The following is a 15627-nucleotide window of genomic DNA, read 5'->3' as shown; positions in this document are numbered from 1 at the left end:
GGGCCACCCATCTGGCCAATGAGAGGCAGGCACCAAAGTAAGGGGAAGAGATTGAGCCCTGGCTACTTTGCTGGTTCAGCCCTGAACCTGATCTGGACCCTGACCCTGGTGGGCTTTGTTACCTTGTACAGTTAAGTCCCCTACATACAAACCTTCAAGTTGCGAACTTTCAAAGATGCGAACGTGTATTTGCATGTCCAATCACGTGCTTTTGTGTACCTTACTGTACAGTACTATATAGAGTACAGTAGTATAGCATATTTATTTCAAGCCTAGGATGTCTGGAAGCAAGCGTGAAAGCAGCAGGGATGTAGCTGGTACTACTGCTAAGAAGCGCCAAGCAATAACAATGGAAACAAAAGTGAAAATAACTTTGTTGGACTTACAAACAAATTGGACTTAGGGATGAGCTCTGGGAACAGAACTCGTTCATATGTAGGGGACTTACTGTGTTCCACAAACCACCTCTCTCCCTTGGCCCATTCTGAAATGTTATAATCCCTTTCCATTCCCCATGTGTACTAAAACATCATAACTTAAAAAGAAAAAAGCCACACAAAATTAACCTTAAAAAAATAAATTTATCTCAAGTCTGAAATAACTGAAGAACAAGCATACAGCTAAATAGTACAAAAAGCAAAAATCAGAACATGAAAAATGACTTAAGACAAACAGGCATTCTTCTGGCAATACTCTATGTTTACACATATTTTTAAAACACATTTTTAAAGACATTTCTCCAACATTCACAAAAGGCAAAAGCTATATTTGCAACATTTATAAATACAAGAGCTTTTGAAAGCATCCAGTTTCTTTCTAAAATCACTTGATTAAAATTTACACAAGTGATAGTTACCAACTCCATATTCCAAAGATACGACATAGAATTACATGACATTCTTGTTTGATGTATTACAGACAAATTTAATTCAAAATACAGAAAAATTATCAATTCATTTTGTGTTTTGTCACAACATATTTCATTCTTTTTCTAATCAACAAGGAAAAATACATATGACATATATGTATATACGCTTTTTAGAAATAAAATATTCCAACTTTTATCTGTAATTTGTTCAAACCTCAGGAACTTGACAAGTATATGATTATTTGAAATAACATTGACTGTTTACAAGTAAAAACAATTATTTAGAGGAGGTACCTTAAAATATATTTTTGGCCATAAAATCTGTGACGTAAATATCTAAGGAAGTTAATGATTCAGCATATTCTGCCTGAGCTATCACCAGCTGAACAAAAAGGCTAAAAACAGATTTGATTTTATTTTTTAAAAATTTTGTCATGCATATTTTTAAAATTAATTTATTTTTGGCTGTGTTAGGTCTTCGTTGCTGTGTGAGGGCTTTCTCTAGTTGTGGTGAGCAGGGGCTACTCTTCGTTGTGGTGCACAGGCTTCTCATTGTGGTGGCTTCTCTTGTTGCAGACACAGGCTCTAGGTGCATGGGTTTCAGTAGTTGTGGCTCACGGGCTCAGTAGTTGCAGCTCGCGGGCTCTAGAGCACAGGCTCAGTATTTGTGGCGCATGGGCTTAGATGCTCCGCAGGATGTGGGATCTTCCCGGACCAGGGCTTGAACCCGTGTCCCCTGCCTTGGCAGGCGGATTCTTAAACACTGTGCCACCAGGGGAGTTCTAAAAACAGATTTTAAGTTTCCTGTATCTACAAGGTAACAACCACAGTTGTTTATTCAACTGTCCAGGGAATTTTTCTACAGCTAGATTTAAGTTCCTGTGGTACAATGATTTGGTCTATCCCCCGATGAGTGCATTTAAAATTCAAAAAAGATCTCTGAGATCAAATTTTACACATTCATTATACGGATGAGGAAAGTGCTGGCTGATTTACAGGGAAACTAGAAACAGATCCAGGACATAGACCTGAAGTTCCTGATTCCCAGCTAAGTTCTTCCAGTAACACGTTCTCCAGGGTAAGATTCCACATAATTTATTGTCGTTTGGTTACAGAGAATGTTATAATTTCAGTATAAAGCGATGCATATAGTACACCCAAATCAGAATTGCTAATTCACTTCAAGGATATTCAAGGGAATACCTGATTGGTTTTTTGTGTTTCTGTGGACATAATATAAATATTATGGCTGTTTAAATGCCATTACTCTAAAGATATTCCCTATCAGCTTAGAGAGCCAGGACATGAACAACATTGAGATTCTCACTGTAAACAAAACGCAGTGGTAGGCACTGTGGAAATGCATTTGGTCCTATTCTCCTTACCCTGAGCATGTAAAAGAGCAGATGTTCCAACAGTTTGGAGCCTATGCACATTCTGTGGTGAAGAAAAGAATCCACTCCCCCAACACACTGAGGGAGCACAGACCTGGGCAAAGGATTCCTCAAAGAATGATAAAGATTCCATAAAGAATGATTTGCTGAATTAGAACAGACAGCATTTCAAGAGGTCTCCACTAAATAGGAATACCTAGGCTACCTGAAGTTATTACAGATTTCCTTATCTCAGGAATCTTCAAGGCAAAAGTATAAGGTGTGATACAAAAAATCATGAAAAAGCCAGTAACACATAGGATGAAATTTTCTTACTAGAAAGTTATATATTGAAGAAAAAAAGAGTAAAAAAAGGTAGTGGATACAAAACTACTCTATATCAAGTTGGAGTGAAAAAATATAGTGTTAGCATTCTTGCGATGAATGGGAAGGCAGCACAAAGAAGAACTCAAGGTAATGAGTCTGTGTCTGAGCTACTTCGCTTAATGAGAACATATGCCTAAGACCAAAGTTATGGGTTCCGTCTGCACACAGAAAAGTTTTTATGGTCACTGACAGTACCTGTTACAAAGTATTTTCTAACAAGAATGTAAGAAATGGGAAAAATCTTAAGAGGTCATCTGGAAGTCTCATCCCAATAGTGTCATTTGGTGGGTTAGAAGTGTCATATTCGTAGACTGTATTCACACTGAGGGGGCTTGGACAGCTGGTCTGAACAATGGAAAGGGAGATAATTAGGAATACACTGTACACTTGGTTCCACTGGATAGTTTTGTATAAACAAATTGCATGTACTCCTATGTGACTTGAAGGGATTGGACCTCCATATTATCATTTTAGAAAGCCTTCTAAGCTTCCATTTTCTACGAAAAGAACATCTACTTTTAAAAACCAAATGTCAAGAAGCTTACTTTTAGGTCAATAATATAAGATGGGACACTCATTAGATAAATGGTAGTGTTAAAATGATGTAAACAAAAGTATTTTAAGCAAAATATTGCTTAAATTAATAAATAAGAACAGTAACTGCATACAGGAATCATACAATAATTTTCAAGTAAGTGTCCATTCCCACAACCTATAAACTAAGCTTTATTACTCAATTATCACATGATATTAACTTTTCCTTTCACCTCAAATTGCTGATTCTGATTGCTTGGACATCAGAATAGTTTTTGATTCTTCATCTGTGGGGCTATCAACTGGTACCTGTAGAAAGAATAAGAGGATAAAAAATTTACAGTACGTATCTGGCATATGCCATTATGACAGATCCACAGGAATAAAAAAAAAGCTGATGGGGTAGACGGGTTTATAGTCACTCTAGGCACACATTTCTCAATAGTATAATCATAAAAATATTCACTACTTACAGCTTTAATATCGCCATTTGTAATTCCTTTATTTATATTGTGTCTTTTCAGATCGGACTTGATTAATGCTGCAAACAGAGAAGCATCAATGGAGTTACCGTAGAGTATGTATAAATATATTTTTTTCTAAGCAGTACAAAATCTTTTTTGATACTGTCAAATTTAGCACTCTACAGTACCATAATATTCCATAACATTCTTGTAGCCTGAAAAAATAACAGTATCTCTCTAAGCCATTAATTTAATTAGCAAGTCATTCATTAGTGAACAAATACAGGATGCTAAGAACCAAGACACAAAGATGAAAAGCACCATTCTTTCCCTAAAGGACACTCCAGTCTAGGGAAACCCTGACGTGCAAACAATTATAACACTGTATAACAACTCCAATAATGCAGGCACGCACAGTGTAGCGGAAGTGTGGGGAAAAAAATACCTATGTCAGAAGGAAATCAGGAAAGGCTTACCAGAGGAGATATGTTTGAACTGAAACTTGAAAAATGAGTTGGAACTTGTCAAGCAGATAAGAGGAGAGGGGAAGGCATTCTAGGCAGGCGGAAACCAGTACATGCCAAGAGACCAGGACAGGAAGAGTACAGCCTATTCTTGGCACTAGAGGTAGTTTGGGATCATTGGAACATCAAGTACAAGAGGCAGGTGGCAAGATGGGAGGCTGGGTTGGCAGGATGACATTGCGTCTGAGTAGGGGAGGACATGATCAGGTCTGTGCGTTAGGGAACTCAGTCTGGCAGCTGTGCGGGGGATGTCATCAGCAACAAGGCTAGAGGCAGAAAGGCCAGTCAAGAGGCTTTCATCCTGCCGAGAGGTGGGAAAGCCTGCATGTGTGAGAAACGGTGATATAGGGACAGGTTTCAGAGATATTTTAGAATCGAACCAATAAGACTCAGTGGTTTGGAGGACTTCCCTGGTGGTCCAGTGGTAAAGAATCCGCCTTCCAATGCAGGGGACGTTGGTTCGATCCCTGGTCGGGGAACTAAGATCCCACATGCCGCGGGGCAACTAAGCCCGCATGCCAGAACTACTAAGCTCGTGCGTCTCAATGAGAGAGCCCGCGTGCCGCAAACTACAGAACCCACATGCTCTGGAGCCTGTGCGCCACAACTAGAGAAGAGAAAACCCGCACGCCACAACTAGAGAGAAGCCCAGCGCCGCAACGAAGAGCCCGCACGCCTCAGCAAAAGCCCCGTGTGCCTCAAATAAGATCCAACGCAGCCAAAAAATAAATAAATAAATAATATTTTTAAAAAAAGACTCAGTGGTTTGATAGGATATGAAAAATGGGGAATAGGGAGGGGGAAGTGGGTGACTTGCTTGGGCAATTGAATGGATGGAGGTCCTAGTTATTGAAACTGAAAATACAAGACAAATTGGTGTGATTGGGAAGGTGGTGAGTTCAGTTCTGCATAGGTTGAGTATAAAACCCCATGGGACATCCAGGTCCAGAGATAAATAGATGATTAGACATATTGGTCTGAAATGTAAAAGCGATCAGGGTCTGGAGGTACAGATTAATGTGGTAGTTAAGGCCACAGACTGCACAAAGAGAGTGTAAAACAAGAAAAGATAAAAGTTTGTGGGTAGTTAACTAATCTAATCAGTCATAAAGCAAAGTCTGAAAGGTGAAAGTAAAATCAGTCTTAAAAATTAGACTAATGCTTCTTTAGAAATCCACACGGCCCCTTAGAATTCTGTTCCATTACTGATACCAATATTTTAGAAATTCAGATATTTACGCTGAACTAATTGGATATATGTAAAATGGCCTTTCTGAATGCATTTAAATGATTTTAAAGTGATGTTGTATAACAAGCTCATATTTACAAGCAGCTTGATATTAAAACGTCATGCTTTAAATTGCAGCAATGATCAATATCGGCTGATCCGCTCGACACTGTTGTACAATCCACCAAATCAAAGAGGCTACTCATTTTTTATAGGGGGAAACTGTGGATTTCTTTACCATTAATATTAATCATAGAATTTAGAAACACTGTGAAGTGTTTAGAAACACTTTTTTCAATGGACATAAATGGGCTAAGGAGCCTATATAATAGACTTTACAGAGAGCTGTCAATACTGGAAAAGCAGAATGTACTGCATTTAAATGGTAATTCCCCTGTCAAAACAAGACATGCCAACAATTCTCAAAAAAATGTAAAAAGAAAAGGTACCACCTTCACCACACCTCAGGAATTTCCCAGCCTTCTTTCCTCTGTCTAAACAAATAACTACTGGATATAAATCCATCATCTCTCTCCAGTAAAACATTCAACATATGAGAGACATTAATTAGCATTTTTAGGTGGCAAAAGTATCAATGTAAAACTAATTTTAAAGATATTTTTTTCACTTCTTAATTAATTTTCTGTACTTCACCTGTTTGAATTAACATTTATGAATCTTACTATAAGATAATGTGAAAAGAGAACACAAAACTGTTCCCTTTTTTGGTGCAACAGAAACACTCTATTTGATAGCTAGGTGTTACTTCCCTGGAAATTAAGAACAAATATGGAATTATTTATGACAGATCAGTAGTTAAGACAGTTAATGTATTAAATTACATACATTCAGTTACAAAACATTCAGTTTTGTACGCTTTGTTTTACTAACTGAAGAGAATAAGAAGAAAACACTTCTGTGGTAGGATGTTTTTCTTTGAGGAAATGGTACATTTAGTCCCTTTGAGTGTAATGAATGAATGATAGTGACCTTAGGTGGTTGTGTATTTCCAAAATAAGTGCTTATCACTGGTAAGCACTTATCATATAGGGGGTTTCAAAAAGAATGATCAGGTATTCAACGAATATAAAAAGAAGCCTTGATTCATATCTTTCTGTTAGATTCTATCCTTGAATCAAGTTATACCAGATCAAAAAAATAATCCCTCTTCAAGTCTCCATGGCTCTGTCTCTCATGTTGACAAGGGGACTCTGAAAGAAATTAACAAAGTGAAATAACAATTGAGGCCAACATGGGCCTGGAAGCACTACTGGATATAAATCTTGCTTTTTTTTTTTTGGCCACGCCCCACAGCTTGTGGGATCTGTGCTCCCTAACCAGAGATCAAACCTGGGCCCCCGCAGTGAAAGCTCAGAGTCCTAACCACTGGACTGCTAGGGAATTCCCTATAAATCTTGCTTCGAAATTCATCCTTACACCCGTGTGCCTGGACAAACTATGGATAAAAGTTCTTTTACATGCTCTTCTTCTGGAGATTGGGCGCTATTCTCTTTCCTGCCCATGTCTATTCTGACTAAACCTAAGAAGAACTGGCAAATAATTCCACACGCTATTTCCACCACCACCATTTGACTTCGTCCCATGGTTACCACATTATAATAACAGCCTGGGACTTCCCTGGCGGTCCAGTGGTTAAGGCTTCGCCTTCCAATGCAAGGGGTGTGGGTTCGATCCCTGGTTGGGAAGCTAAGATCCCACATGCCTTGCAGCCAAAAAAACAAAACATAAAACAGAAGCAAAAATTCAATAAAGACTTTAAAAATGCTCCACATCAAAAAAATCTTAAGGGGACTTCCCTGGAAGTCCAGTGGTTGAGAATCTGCCTTCCAATGCAGGGAACATGAGTTTGATCCCTGGTCAGGGAACTAAGATCCCACATGCCACAGGGCAACTAGGTCCATGTGCCGCAACTACTGAGCACACAAGCCATGGGCCACAACTAGAGAGAAGCCAGTGTGCTGCAACAAAGAGCCTGCACGCCACAGCGGAGGATCCCACATGCCGCACAACTAAGACCCGACGCAGCCAAAAAAAAAAAAAAAAAACTTAAGAAAAAAAAAAGCAGGGCTTCCCTGGTGGCGCTGTGGTTGAGAGTCCGCCTGCCGACGCAGGGGACACGAGTTCGTGCCCCTGTCTGGGAGGATCCCACATGCCGTGGAGCGGCTATGCCCGTGAGGCGTGGCCGCTGAGCCTGCGCGGAGCCTGTACCCCTCAGTGGGAGAGGCCACAGCAGTGAGAGGCCCTCGTACAGCAAAAAAAAAAAAAAAGCAGCCTATGTGATACATGATCAGGCATGTCCTAGGTGCCAGACACTATACTAGGAGCTCTTCATCAACCATCTCAGTTAATCCTCACAGCAACCCCCTAAGGCAGCCTTTTTTTGTTATTATTTTTTATTCGTTGCTCTAGGGAGTACACTGTGCATCTTTAATTTATCACAATCTTCTTAGACTTTATACAGAATTACTTCAAGAAAGATGTAGAAATCTTGCAATAGTATAGTTGCATTTCCCCCTTTCTTTTTGCTATTTTTACCATATTTATATTACATCTATATACATTTTTTTGAGATACAATTCACATATCATAACATTTACCCCTTTAATGTATACAATTCAGTGTTTTTAAAATTATATTCAAAAAATTGTATAACCATCATAAAGCAGGCTTTTAATACCCTATTATATAAATGAGAAAGGGAGGATGTGAGAGGTTGAGTAACTTTTCAAAGTCACACAGCTAGTGAGCAGCAGAATCACAACTTGAGGCCAGGTCTGTCCATTCCAGGCCTTTACTGACACTTGTTACAATGGTTTTGTTTTCTATGCATAGTAATTGCATTGAATTTGAAACCTGAAAAATGACTTCATAGATTCATATCCTTGAAGGGAAACAATAATATCCTGCTTTTTATCTCATTTTTTTCTTGAGTTCTGTCAAGCCTTGAGAAGCAATATAAATGAAAATTAAATATAAAGACAACATGACACGAGTACTTTGGCAGGCAAATTCCCTAATTTACCTGTTAAAATGATGCCTACAAACATCCAAACACAGAGGAAAACGTTCCCTCCCTTAGGACTATAGTCTGACGTGAGCTTTCCTTGCGCCAATGTGAATAAAATTCCAAATATCTAAAATAAAGTAAGAGAAATATTTTTATTGTTTGCTTCTTTAAAACAAATATAATGTTTTCCCCAGAACTTTTCTTAACTATTTTATTCATATGCTTTGGCTTCTAGAAACATGCATTGAAAGGTGGAATTTTTAAAACAAAAACTATGGTCAAACTCATTATCCACTAGACTATCTGGTAAACTAATGGTCTCAGATTTAAGAGAAATCAGAGGTTTACCTGTGCAGCAGCATTAAGAAGACCAGATGAAGTACCTTCAGACTCAGGGTAAGTGATTTCAACAGCAAATTCAAAACCCAAGGGGAGGTAACCAGTCATGAAGAAACTAAGAAAATAAATCCAAAATCACAGAAAGAATCATTAAAAGGACAATATCACATATTGATGCAATTGCTTAACTTCTCAGACCTATTCTAATTATCAAGTAAGTGAATGTTTTGAGGTTGGTATGTGAAAGGAAGGCACTATTATGATTCAACAATTAACCCAAGGACATGAGAACTGAGAAGCAAAACCATGAACTAGGAAGCAAAACAGTTTCTAATTATTTTTCCTGAGAAAAATTTACCCCTAGTTTTCTAAGTCAGTTGTCTTTCTAGCCAAGTAAAGTTACTTGGATTAAGTAAGGCTTATCCATTTTTCACCTATAGTATAGCAAAAAAATAATTTTAAGCTAATTTTTATAGTTGTAAAGAATTACACATTGACATGCACAAGACAGATTTTTAAAGTTTAAAATATTAAAGAACTTTTGAGCAATTATACTCCAATAAAGACGTTAAACAACTAAAAATAAAAAATAAAATATTAAAGAACTTTTAGATGAACTTAAAAAAGTTAAAAACCACCGTAGTGATACTTCAGAATTATAACAGCATGCTATCATTCCTCCTAAATACATGCGATGCTTACCCAAGCAACCCTCCAGTGACAAACACGATGATAATGTGCCCAAGGTTTAGTGTGAAAGTAAATATAACCATTCCAACAAAAGACAAAATGTAAACTGTCAAAGTAGTATGTCTAAAACAAAAACAACAAAATTGTTAGTATTTTGTCCGATTTTCTTAGGCATATAAAAATCACGTCTAGCTATGCTCTGTCCATACAGTAATAAATTCTTCAGATTTCAAGATTAACCCCTTCTTATCTATGGAAAATGTTTCCACCAAGGCATGGACTTGAAAGATTAAATTTAAGTTTCAACAGCAACAGACAACAAAACTCACATCATATCCAATGCTCAGACAAGAAGGAAAACTCATAAGGATAAAATCATTTTTGTGCCACCAAATGGGATAGTTCCCTATCCGTATTTCAAGATACAGATCAAATTCCACCTCTTCCAAAATGCTTTTCCTAACCACTGCAGCTTACAAGATTCTCCTTTCTTCCAAACTCCCTAATCATTTTCTATGTACATAATTGGCACTTGACATCTATTTTAGTCTGTTATATTATTATTTAACTTTACATATGTGAACACCTTATCAGGAACACCTGATCCTAAGGACAGGGATCAAATATTACTTCCCATTGGGCTTCCCTGGTGGCGCAGTGGTTGAGAGCCCGCCTGCCGATGCAGGGGACGCGGGTTTGTGCCCCGGTCCGGGAGGATCCCGCGTGCCGCGGAGCAGCTGGGCCCGTGGGCCGTGGCCGCTGGGTCTGCGCGTCTGGGGCCTGTGCTCCGCAGCGGGAGAGGCCACAACAGTGAGAGGCCCGCGTACCGCAAAAAAAAACAAAACAAAACAAAAAACAAAACAGGAACTTGGTGAATGAATGGCAGTTATCCTGAGAAGAAAGCCAGGGCAACAAAGAACATTTCTATGCCAATCCAGTTTCCTAATTATAAAATGGACCAAAGACTATTAATAAATATAAATCCTTTATATATGCTCCCTTCATCTACAAATTTAATGGGTTTTACTCTAAGCTACCATTACGTAATAATGAAGCCACAGTAAGTGCTGTCTTAAATTACACAAGAACTATCTTGGAGAATTTCAAGATCAGCAGTACGTTGAAAGGGTTTAGATAATGGTATCAAATATATCTTAGGCCTTGAAAGGCGCAGAGGACATAGTTCCATTACTTCATTCATTCATAGTTCCATTCATTCATTTCTCCCAAACAGATGGGAAGTTTCTGTCTGTTAAGAAATGTAGCTATTCTTCTTCTTCTTCTTCTTTTTTGAAATATAGCTATTCTTTTAAGGCCCAGTGCAAAAGATGCTGCCTCTGAAACCCCTTTCTCAGTCTGCTAGTTGGTATTACTCACTTTTTCTTTTGTATTAGCATTTTTCTGGTTCCATAAAGATGTACAATTAATATAGCATCTTCATATTATGTATTACAGTATTAGAGTTAAGTGGAACTACAGTTTGGGGGCATTTTAGCCAAACAATTTTTACCAAAAAGCCTTTTGATAGGAAAGAACAACTTTTTATTTGTTTGTTTTTAAGTTCATAACATGAGAAAAGAGCAATATAAAGTCTCTGTCAGAAGTCAAATGTTTCTCAGAAAGGGCTCTTTTTAGAATAGAAATGATCCATTCTGAAGAGGTATATGTGAGTATTAAGAGGGGAGGAGAGTTCATAAGGTATCCAAGTTCTCAAAGTTGAAATAAACAAGACCGATAAGATAATACAGAGACTACTGTATTCAAAAGTTAAGGGAACCTAAGAGTGTCTAGAATCCAAGTCTTTTAGTAACAATAACAGTTTGTAAATTTCTTAAAATAAAAAGTAAAGGTTCCTTCAAAACCAAAATACCTTAGGTTGTACACCATACATTTGCCTACTTTCACTTACTTGTATGTTTTGGTATAATCCAGCCATAAACCACAAAGAATAGAGCCCACCATTCCAGCTAACACTAGCGTTAGCCCAATCCTTCCAGCATTCACTTCTTCTCCCTTAAAATGTTTTTCAAAAGAAGTTGATCAGATACTTTGAATTCAAACAGATCCTTCACATTCCAATACCTTCTCAAAGTCAACGGAAATAGCAGATAAAATTAAGCATACAATATAACATGAAGAATTCAGTACATGTGTTAAGGTGAATGGGGTAGAGGAAGGAAAAGCACATGTTAAAGGACATTCTACATTAAAACAGAAAAAAAAAAAACCCTGATATATGGGAGAAATCAAAAAGGGAATTTTTCTTGATCTTCCATGGTTAGAAAGTACAGTAATTTTTGTTAGAATTCTTAAGTAATTCACAGATGTCTGAAAAGGAAGTTAAGCTGATAGCTTTTACATACTACAACTGCATTCTCCTTTCAAAAGCAAAGAGAGATCAGAGCTTGATATTTACGTCTTTATATTTGTGTTGGTTTCTTTTAAAGTTTGTTCTTTGTCTTTTTTCATATAACCAGTCACACTATCTCTTTAAAAAATTTTTTAAAAAGACTGACGTATTGTCAAAGCAATAATGACTTCTGCTTTCCATGTTGTTTTATAAACTGGACTAAATGTATTCTCAGTGAAAACAAATATAAATCTTTTACAGCAACAAGGTCATAAATCTTTAGCCTTATGATCATGCTAACAGGGATTATATTGCTAAAGAAAAATTCTTGGCCAGGCATGCAACACAATATAGGCAGAAGCTTACCTTATAGTATGTCAGTATAATTTGATTTAATAATGTTGAGACTGAATAAAATGCTCCAGTCATAATACCTACAATAAATAAAGAGAAAACTATCAATGTACCATGTACTAGTTCATAAAGTGATATGGAACACTCTGTGACAGCTGTGAAAATATAATGTCTTCTTAGACAGTTGACAGAAAAAATTAAGACCTCTTGCTATTCCCTTTCAGGATGTGGACTGATCAACGTAACACCTAAACTTACTAGAGATTGTCATTGTAAAATTCTGTCATTACATCATTTACTATTATTTAGATTCAGACATATGGACCAGAAATCACAGTCCCATGCATAACATTGTATACAGCAATCTAGCAATCAGGATTGCTTCCTGAGCACCTACACAAGCTAATGAATGTTAAAGCATTAAGACAGAATCCCTCTTTCAGAGATCTCACCCCTACATCGAAGCCTTATAAGGCAATTAGTAAGACAATGTTAATTAAAGAATACTTAAAAAGGAAAAATAAAAACAGCTGGTTATCAGGAATCATATGACTAGGTTTGAATCATGGAGTTTCTTCACATATGTTGTATAACTTTAGGTCTAAGTCTTTTAACCTAGCTGAAATTTAAGTTTATTGTTTTTCTATTATTAAATATTTCAAGCATACAAAATAGTACAGAGACTAATTTAACAAATACCCTTACTCATCACCCTCTTGCTAAACATTAACATTTTGCCATCTTTGCTGTAGATTCATTTTTTTAGACCTTCCTTAATCCTATTCTTCCTCAGAGGTAATCCCCATCCTGATCTTGGTGTTTATCATCATAGATATTATAACACATGTGTATCAATACACAACAGTTAGAATTATTCTGCATGTATTTAAATTTTATATAAATAATATGGTATTAGTATCCATCTGTAATTTGCTCATATCACTCAATATCATGGTTTTGAGATTTAACCATGTTGATACTTTTAGTTCTAGCTCATCAGTTTTCTCTGGTGTATAATAGTACATTGTGTGAATATACTTCCATTTAATTATCTCTTGTCCTAAGTCAATAGACATGTTAAGGCTTTTTCCAGTTTTTTGCTATTTAAAACAATGTTGCAATAAATACTATGTTTTTGTTCTTATGTATAAGGGTTTCTCTAAGTTTGTACCTAGGAGTAAAACTTCTACTTTCTAGATATAGCCAAACTACTCTTCCAAATGGGTGTGCCAGTTTATATAGTAAGTCCCCTACATATGAACGAGTTCCGTTCCGAGAGTGGGTTTGTAAGTCCAATTTGTTCGTGAGTCCAACAAAGTTAGCCTAGGTACCCAAGTAACACAATCAGCTATATAGTACTGTACTGTAATGGGTTTATAATACTTTTCACACAAATAATACATAAAAAACAAACAAAAAATAAAGAAAACATGTTTAATCTTACAGTACAGTACCTTGAAAAGTACAGTAGTACAGTACAACAGCTGACATACAGGGGCTGGCATCGAGTGAACAGGCAAGAAGAGTTACTGACTGGAGGAGGGAGAGGAGGTGGGAGATGGTAGAGCTGAAGGATCGTCAGCAATAGGAGACGGGGGGCAAGCTGCAACTTCACTCACACCTGACGCTGATGGAATGCACGTTTGCATCTTTGAAAGTTCACAACTTGAAGGTTCATATGTAGGGGACTTGCTGTACTACCAACAGAGTTCCTTTACTCTACATCCTTGCCAAATTTGTTGGCATCAGATTAAAAAAAATTTTTTTTTTTGCCAATTTGAATGTGTGGGATATTGTATCTTACTTTGGTTTTGACTCGGATTTCCTCAATTACTAGTAAGGTTGAGCATCATACATGAGCAATATACACACACACAAACATATAAATGCCTTCTGATTTCCCCAGACTGTTTGCTCTTTTCTTAGTGATTAGTAGGGGTCACTTTTATATTGTGAGTACGAAGCCTTTGTTGGTTATATGCATTGCAGACATTTTCTCATAGCCTATGTCATGTCCTTTTAGAAAATATCATTCGTTTAATGTATATATTTATCAATCTTTTTATTTAGGATTTATGTTTTTTGCATTAGGAAATTCTTTTAAGAATACTAAAGATGGTTCCCTTCCCTTCCCTTTATTGCTTCTAAAACATTAAAGTTCTGGGGACTTCCCTGGAGGTCCAGTGGTTAAGACTCCACGCTTCCACTGCAGGAGGCACGGGTTCAATCCCTGCCCTGGTCAGGGAACTAAGATCCTGCATGCTGTGCTGTGTGGCCAAAAAAAAAAAAAATTAAAGTTCTGATTTTTACCCTTTGATCTTTAATCCACAATTCATTTTCTAATTTCACCTTATTTTTCCTCTATGGCTAATTGATTGTCCCAGGACAATTTTCTATGTAGATTCTCTTCTACAAATATCAAGTTTTCATATATGCATAATGTTCTAGTCATCACAGCTGTCTGCAAATATTCTAGTTTTTCTCTATACAGGCACTTAGTGGCATGGCCATATGACTTTAAAGGTGAGTAAAAGTGATACTTCTCATTTCCTACCTGAGTAATCATGGAGACATGTGCCTGGATCCCTGAGTAATTTGCTGCCTACTCACAGTGAACAGGTAGCATTGGCAAGAAATAAACTTTTGATGTGTTTGGCCACTAAGATTTTTTTTGGTGGGGTTTCATTGCTATAATACAACCTAGCCTATGCCAACCGATACACAGGGCTAGGTCCCTGGGCTCTCTATTCTGTTCCAGTGATCTAATTGCCTATCCCTTACTAATACATGACATCTTGATTACCACTGCTCTATAAATCTTGATATCTGAGAATTAGTTCCTTACCTTGTTCTTCATCAAAATTACCATTGTTGTTCTTGGCCCTTACTTATCTCACAGTAATTTCAGAATTAGCCAAGTTTTATTGCAAATCCTGTTTAAGTTGGAGATTGCAAGATGAGGCCTAGGTCTAAAGATCTTATCAAAAACCCCTGGGTAACTAGCCTTTGTTACTCTCTTCCCACCGAGCCCAGGAATGCATAGGGACCCAGCGAGGTTAGCCTGAGGAGGCCAAGGAAAATAAAGGAGGCCTGTGCTGAGGCTTGAGTGTATTCTACTGCACTGTACCCTACGGTGATCTCAAATCTATTCCAGACCTCAGTGAGGATAGCCAGAATCTGGAGAAAGAATTATAATAGCAACGAATACTGTTAGCTGAATCTAGAGTATGGTATTTGTCTGAGTTTCAGATAGCAAGTAGCTACAGATGGGGACAGTGAGGGATCATGCTTTCTCCAAATAGCCCTAACTCAAAAAAAAAAAAAAAAAAAAGTTTCTTGGTTTATTTGGTTCCTGAGTTTTGGACACTAAAATATCCTGAAAACCTGTCCTAGGAGTGTAGTACCTATCCAGACTATCCCATGTACAAGTCTGCTCCAATCTTTTGTATATAATACTAGGCATGGAGGGGGACAGGTACAATTCCAAA

General features: G+C 37.3%; 1 protein-coding gene across 5 annotated transcripts in view; it reads right to left on the bottom strand.

The window, feature by feature from the left end:
- Positions 1 to 561: 561 nt before the first annotated feature.
- Positions 562 to 15627, bottom strand: part of FLVCR1 (FLVCR choline and heme transporter 1) — a 38078-nt gene continuing 23012 nt past the window's right edge. The window contains exons 4-11 of one of the 5 annotated variants that reach the window (XM_022593420.2): positions 12152 to 12219; positions 11345 to 11448; positions 9448 to 9558; positions 8755 to 8860; positions 8422 to 8533; positions 3636 to 3703; positions 3396 to 3471; positions 562 to 1650 (exon numbers count right to left, since the gene is read on the bottom strand). In XM_022593420.2, the coding sequence (XP_022449128.1) occupies positions 3397 to 3471; positions 3636 to 3703; positions 8422 to 8533; positions 8755 to 8860; positions 9448 to 9558; positions 11345 to 11448; positions 12152 to 12219 (644 nt within the window). In that variant the 3' untranslated portion in view covers positions 562 to 1650; position 3396. The other 4 variants (XM_022593419.2, XM_089909616.1, XM_022593421.2 and 1 more) reach the window with 4 other exon arrangements.

The sequence above is a fragment of the Delphinapterus leucas genome, chromosome 1 (assembly GCF_059928025.1).
Source record: "Delphinapterus leucas isolate spDelLeu-1000000601 "Yukka" chromosome 1, BTC_Dleu_Yukka2, whole genome shotgun sequence".
In the NCBI taxonomy this organism is placed as follows: domain Eukaryota; kingdom Metazoa; phylum Chordata; class Mammalia; order Artiodactyla; family Monodontidae; genus Delphinapterus; species Delphinapterus leucas.
This window is presented reverse-complemented; position numbering and strand designations above follow the sequence as displayed.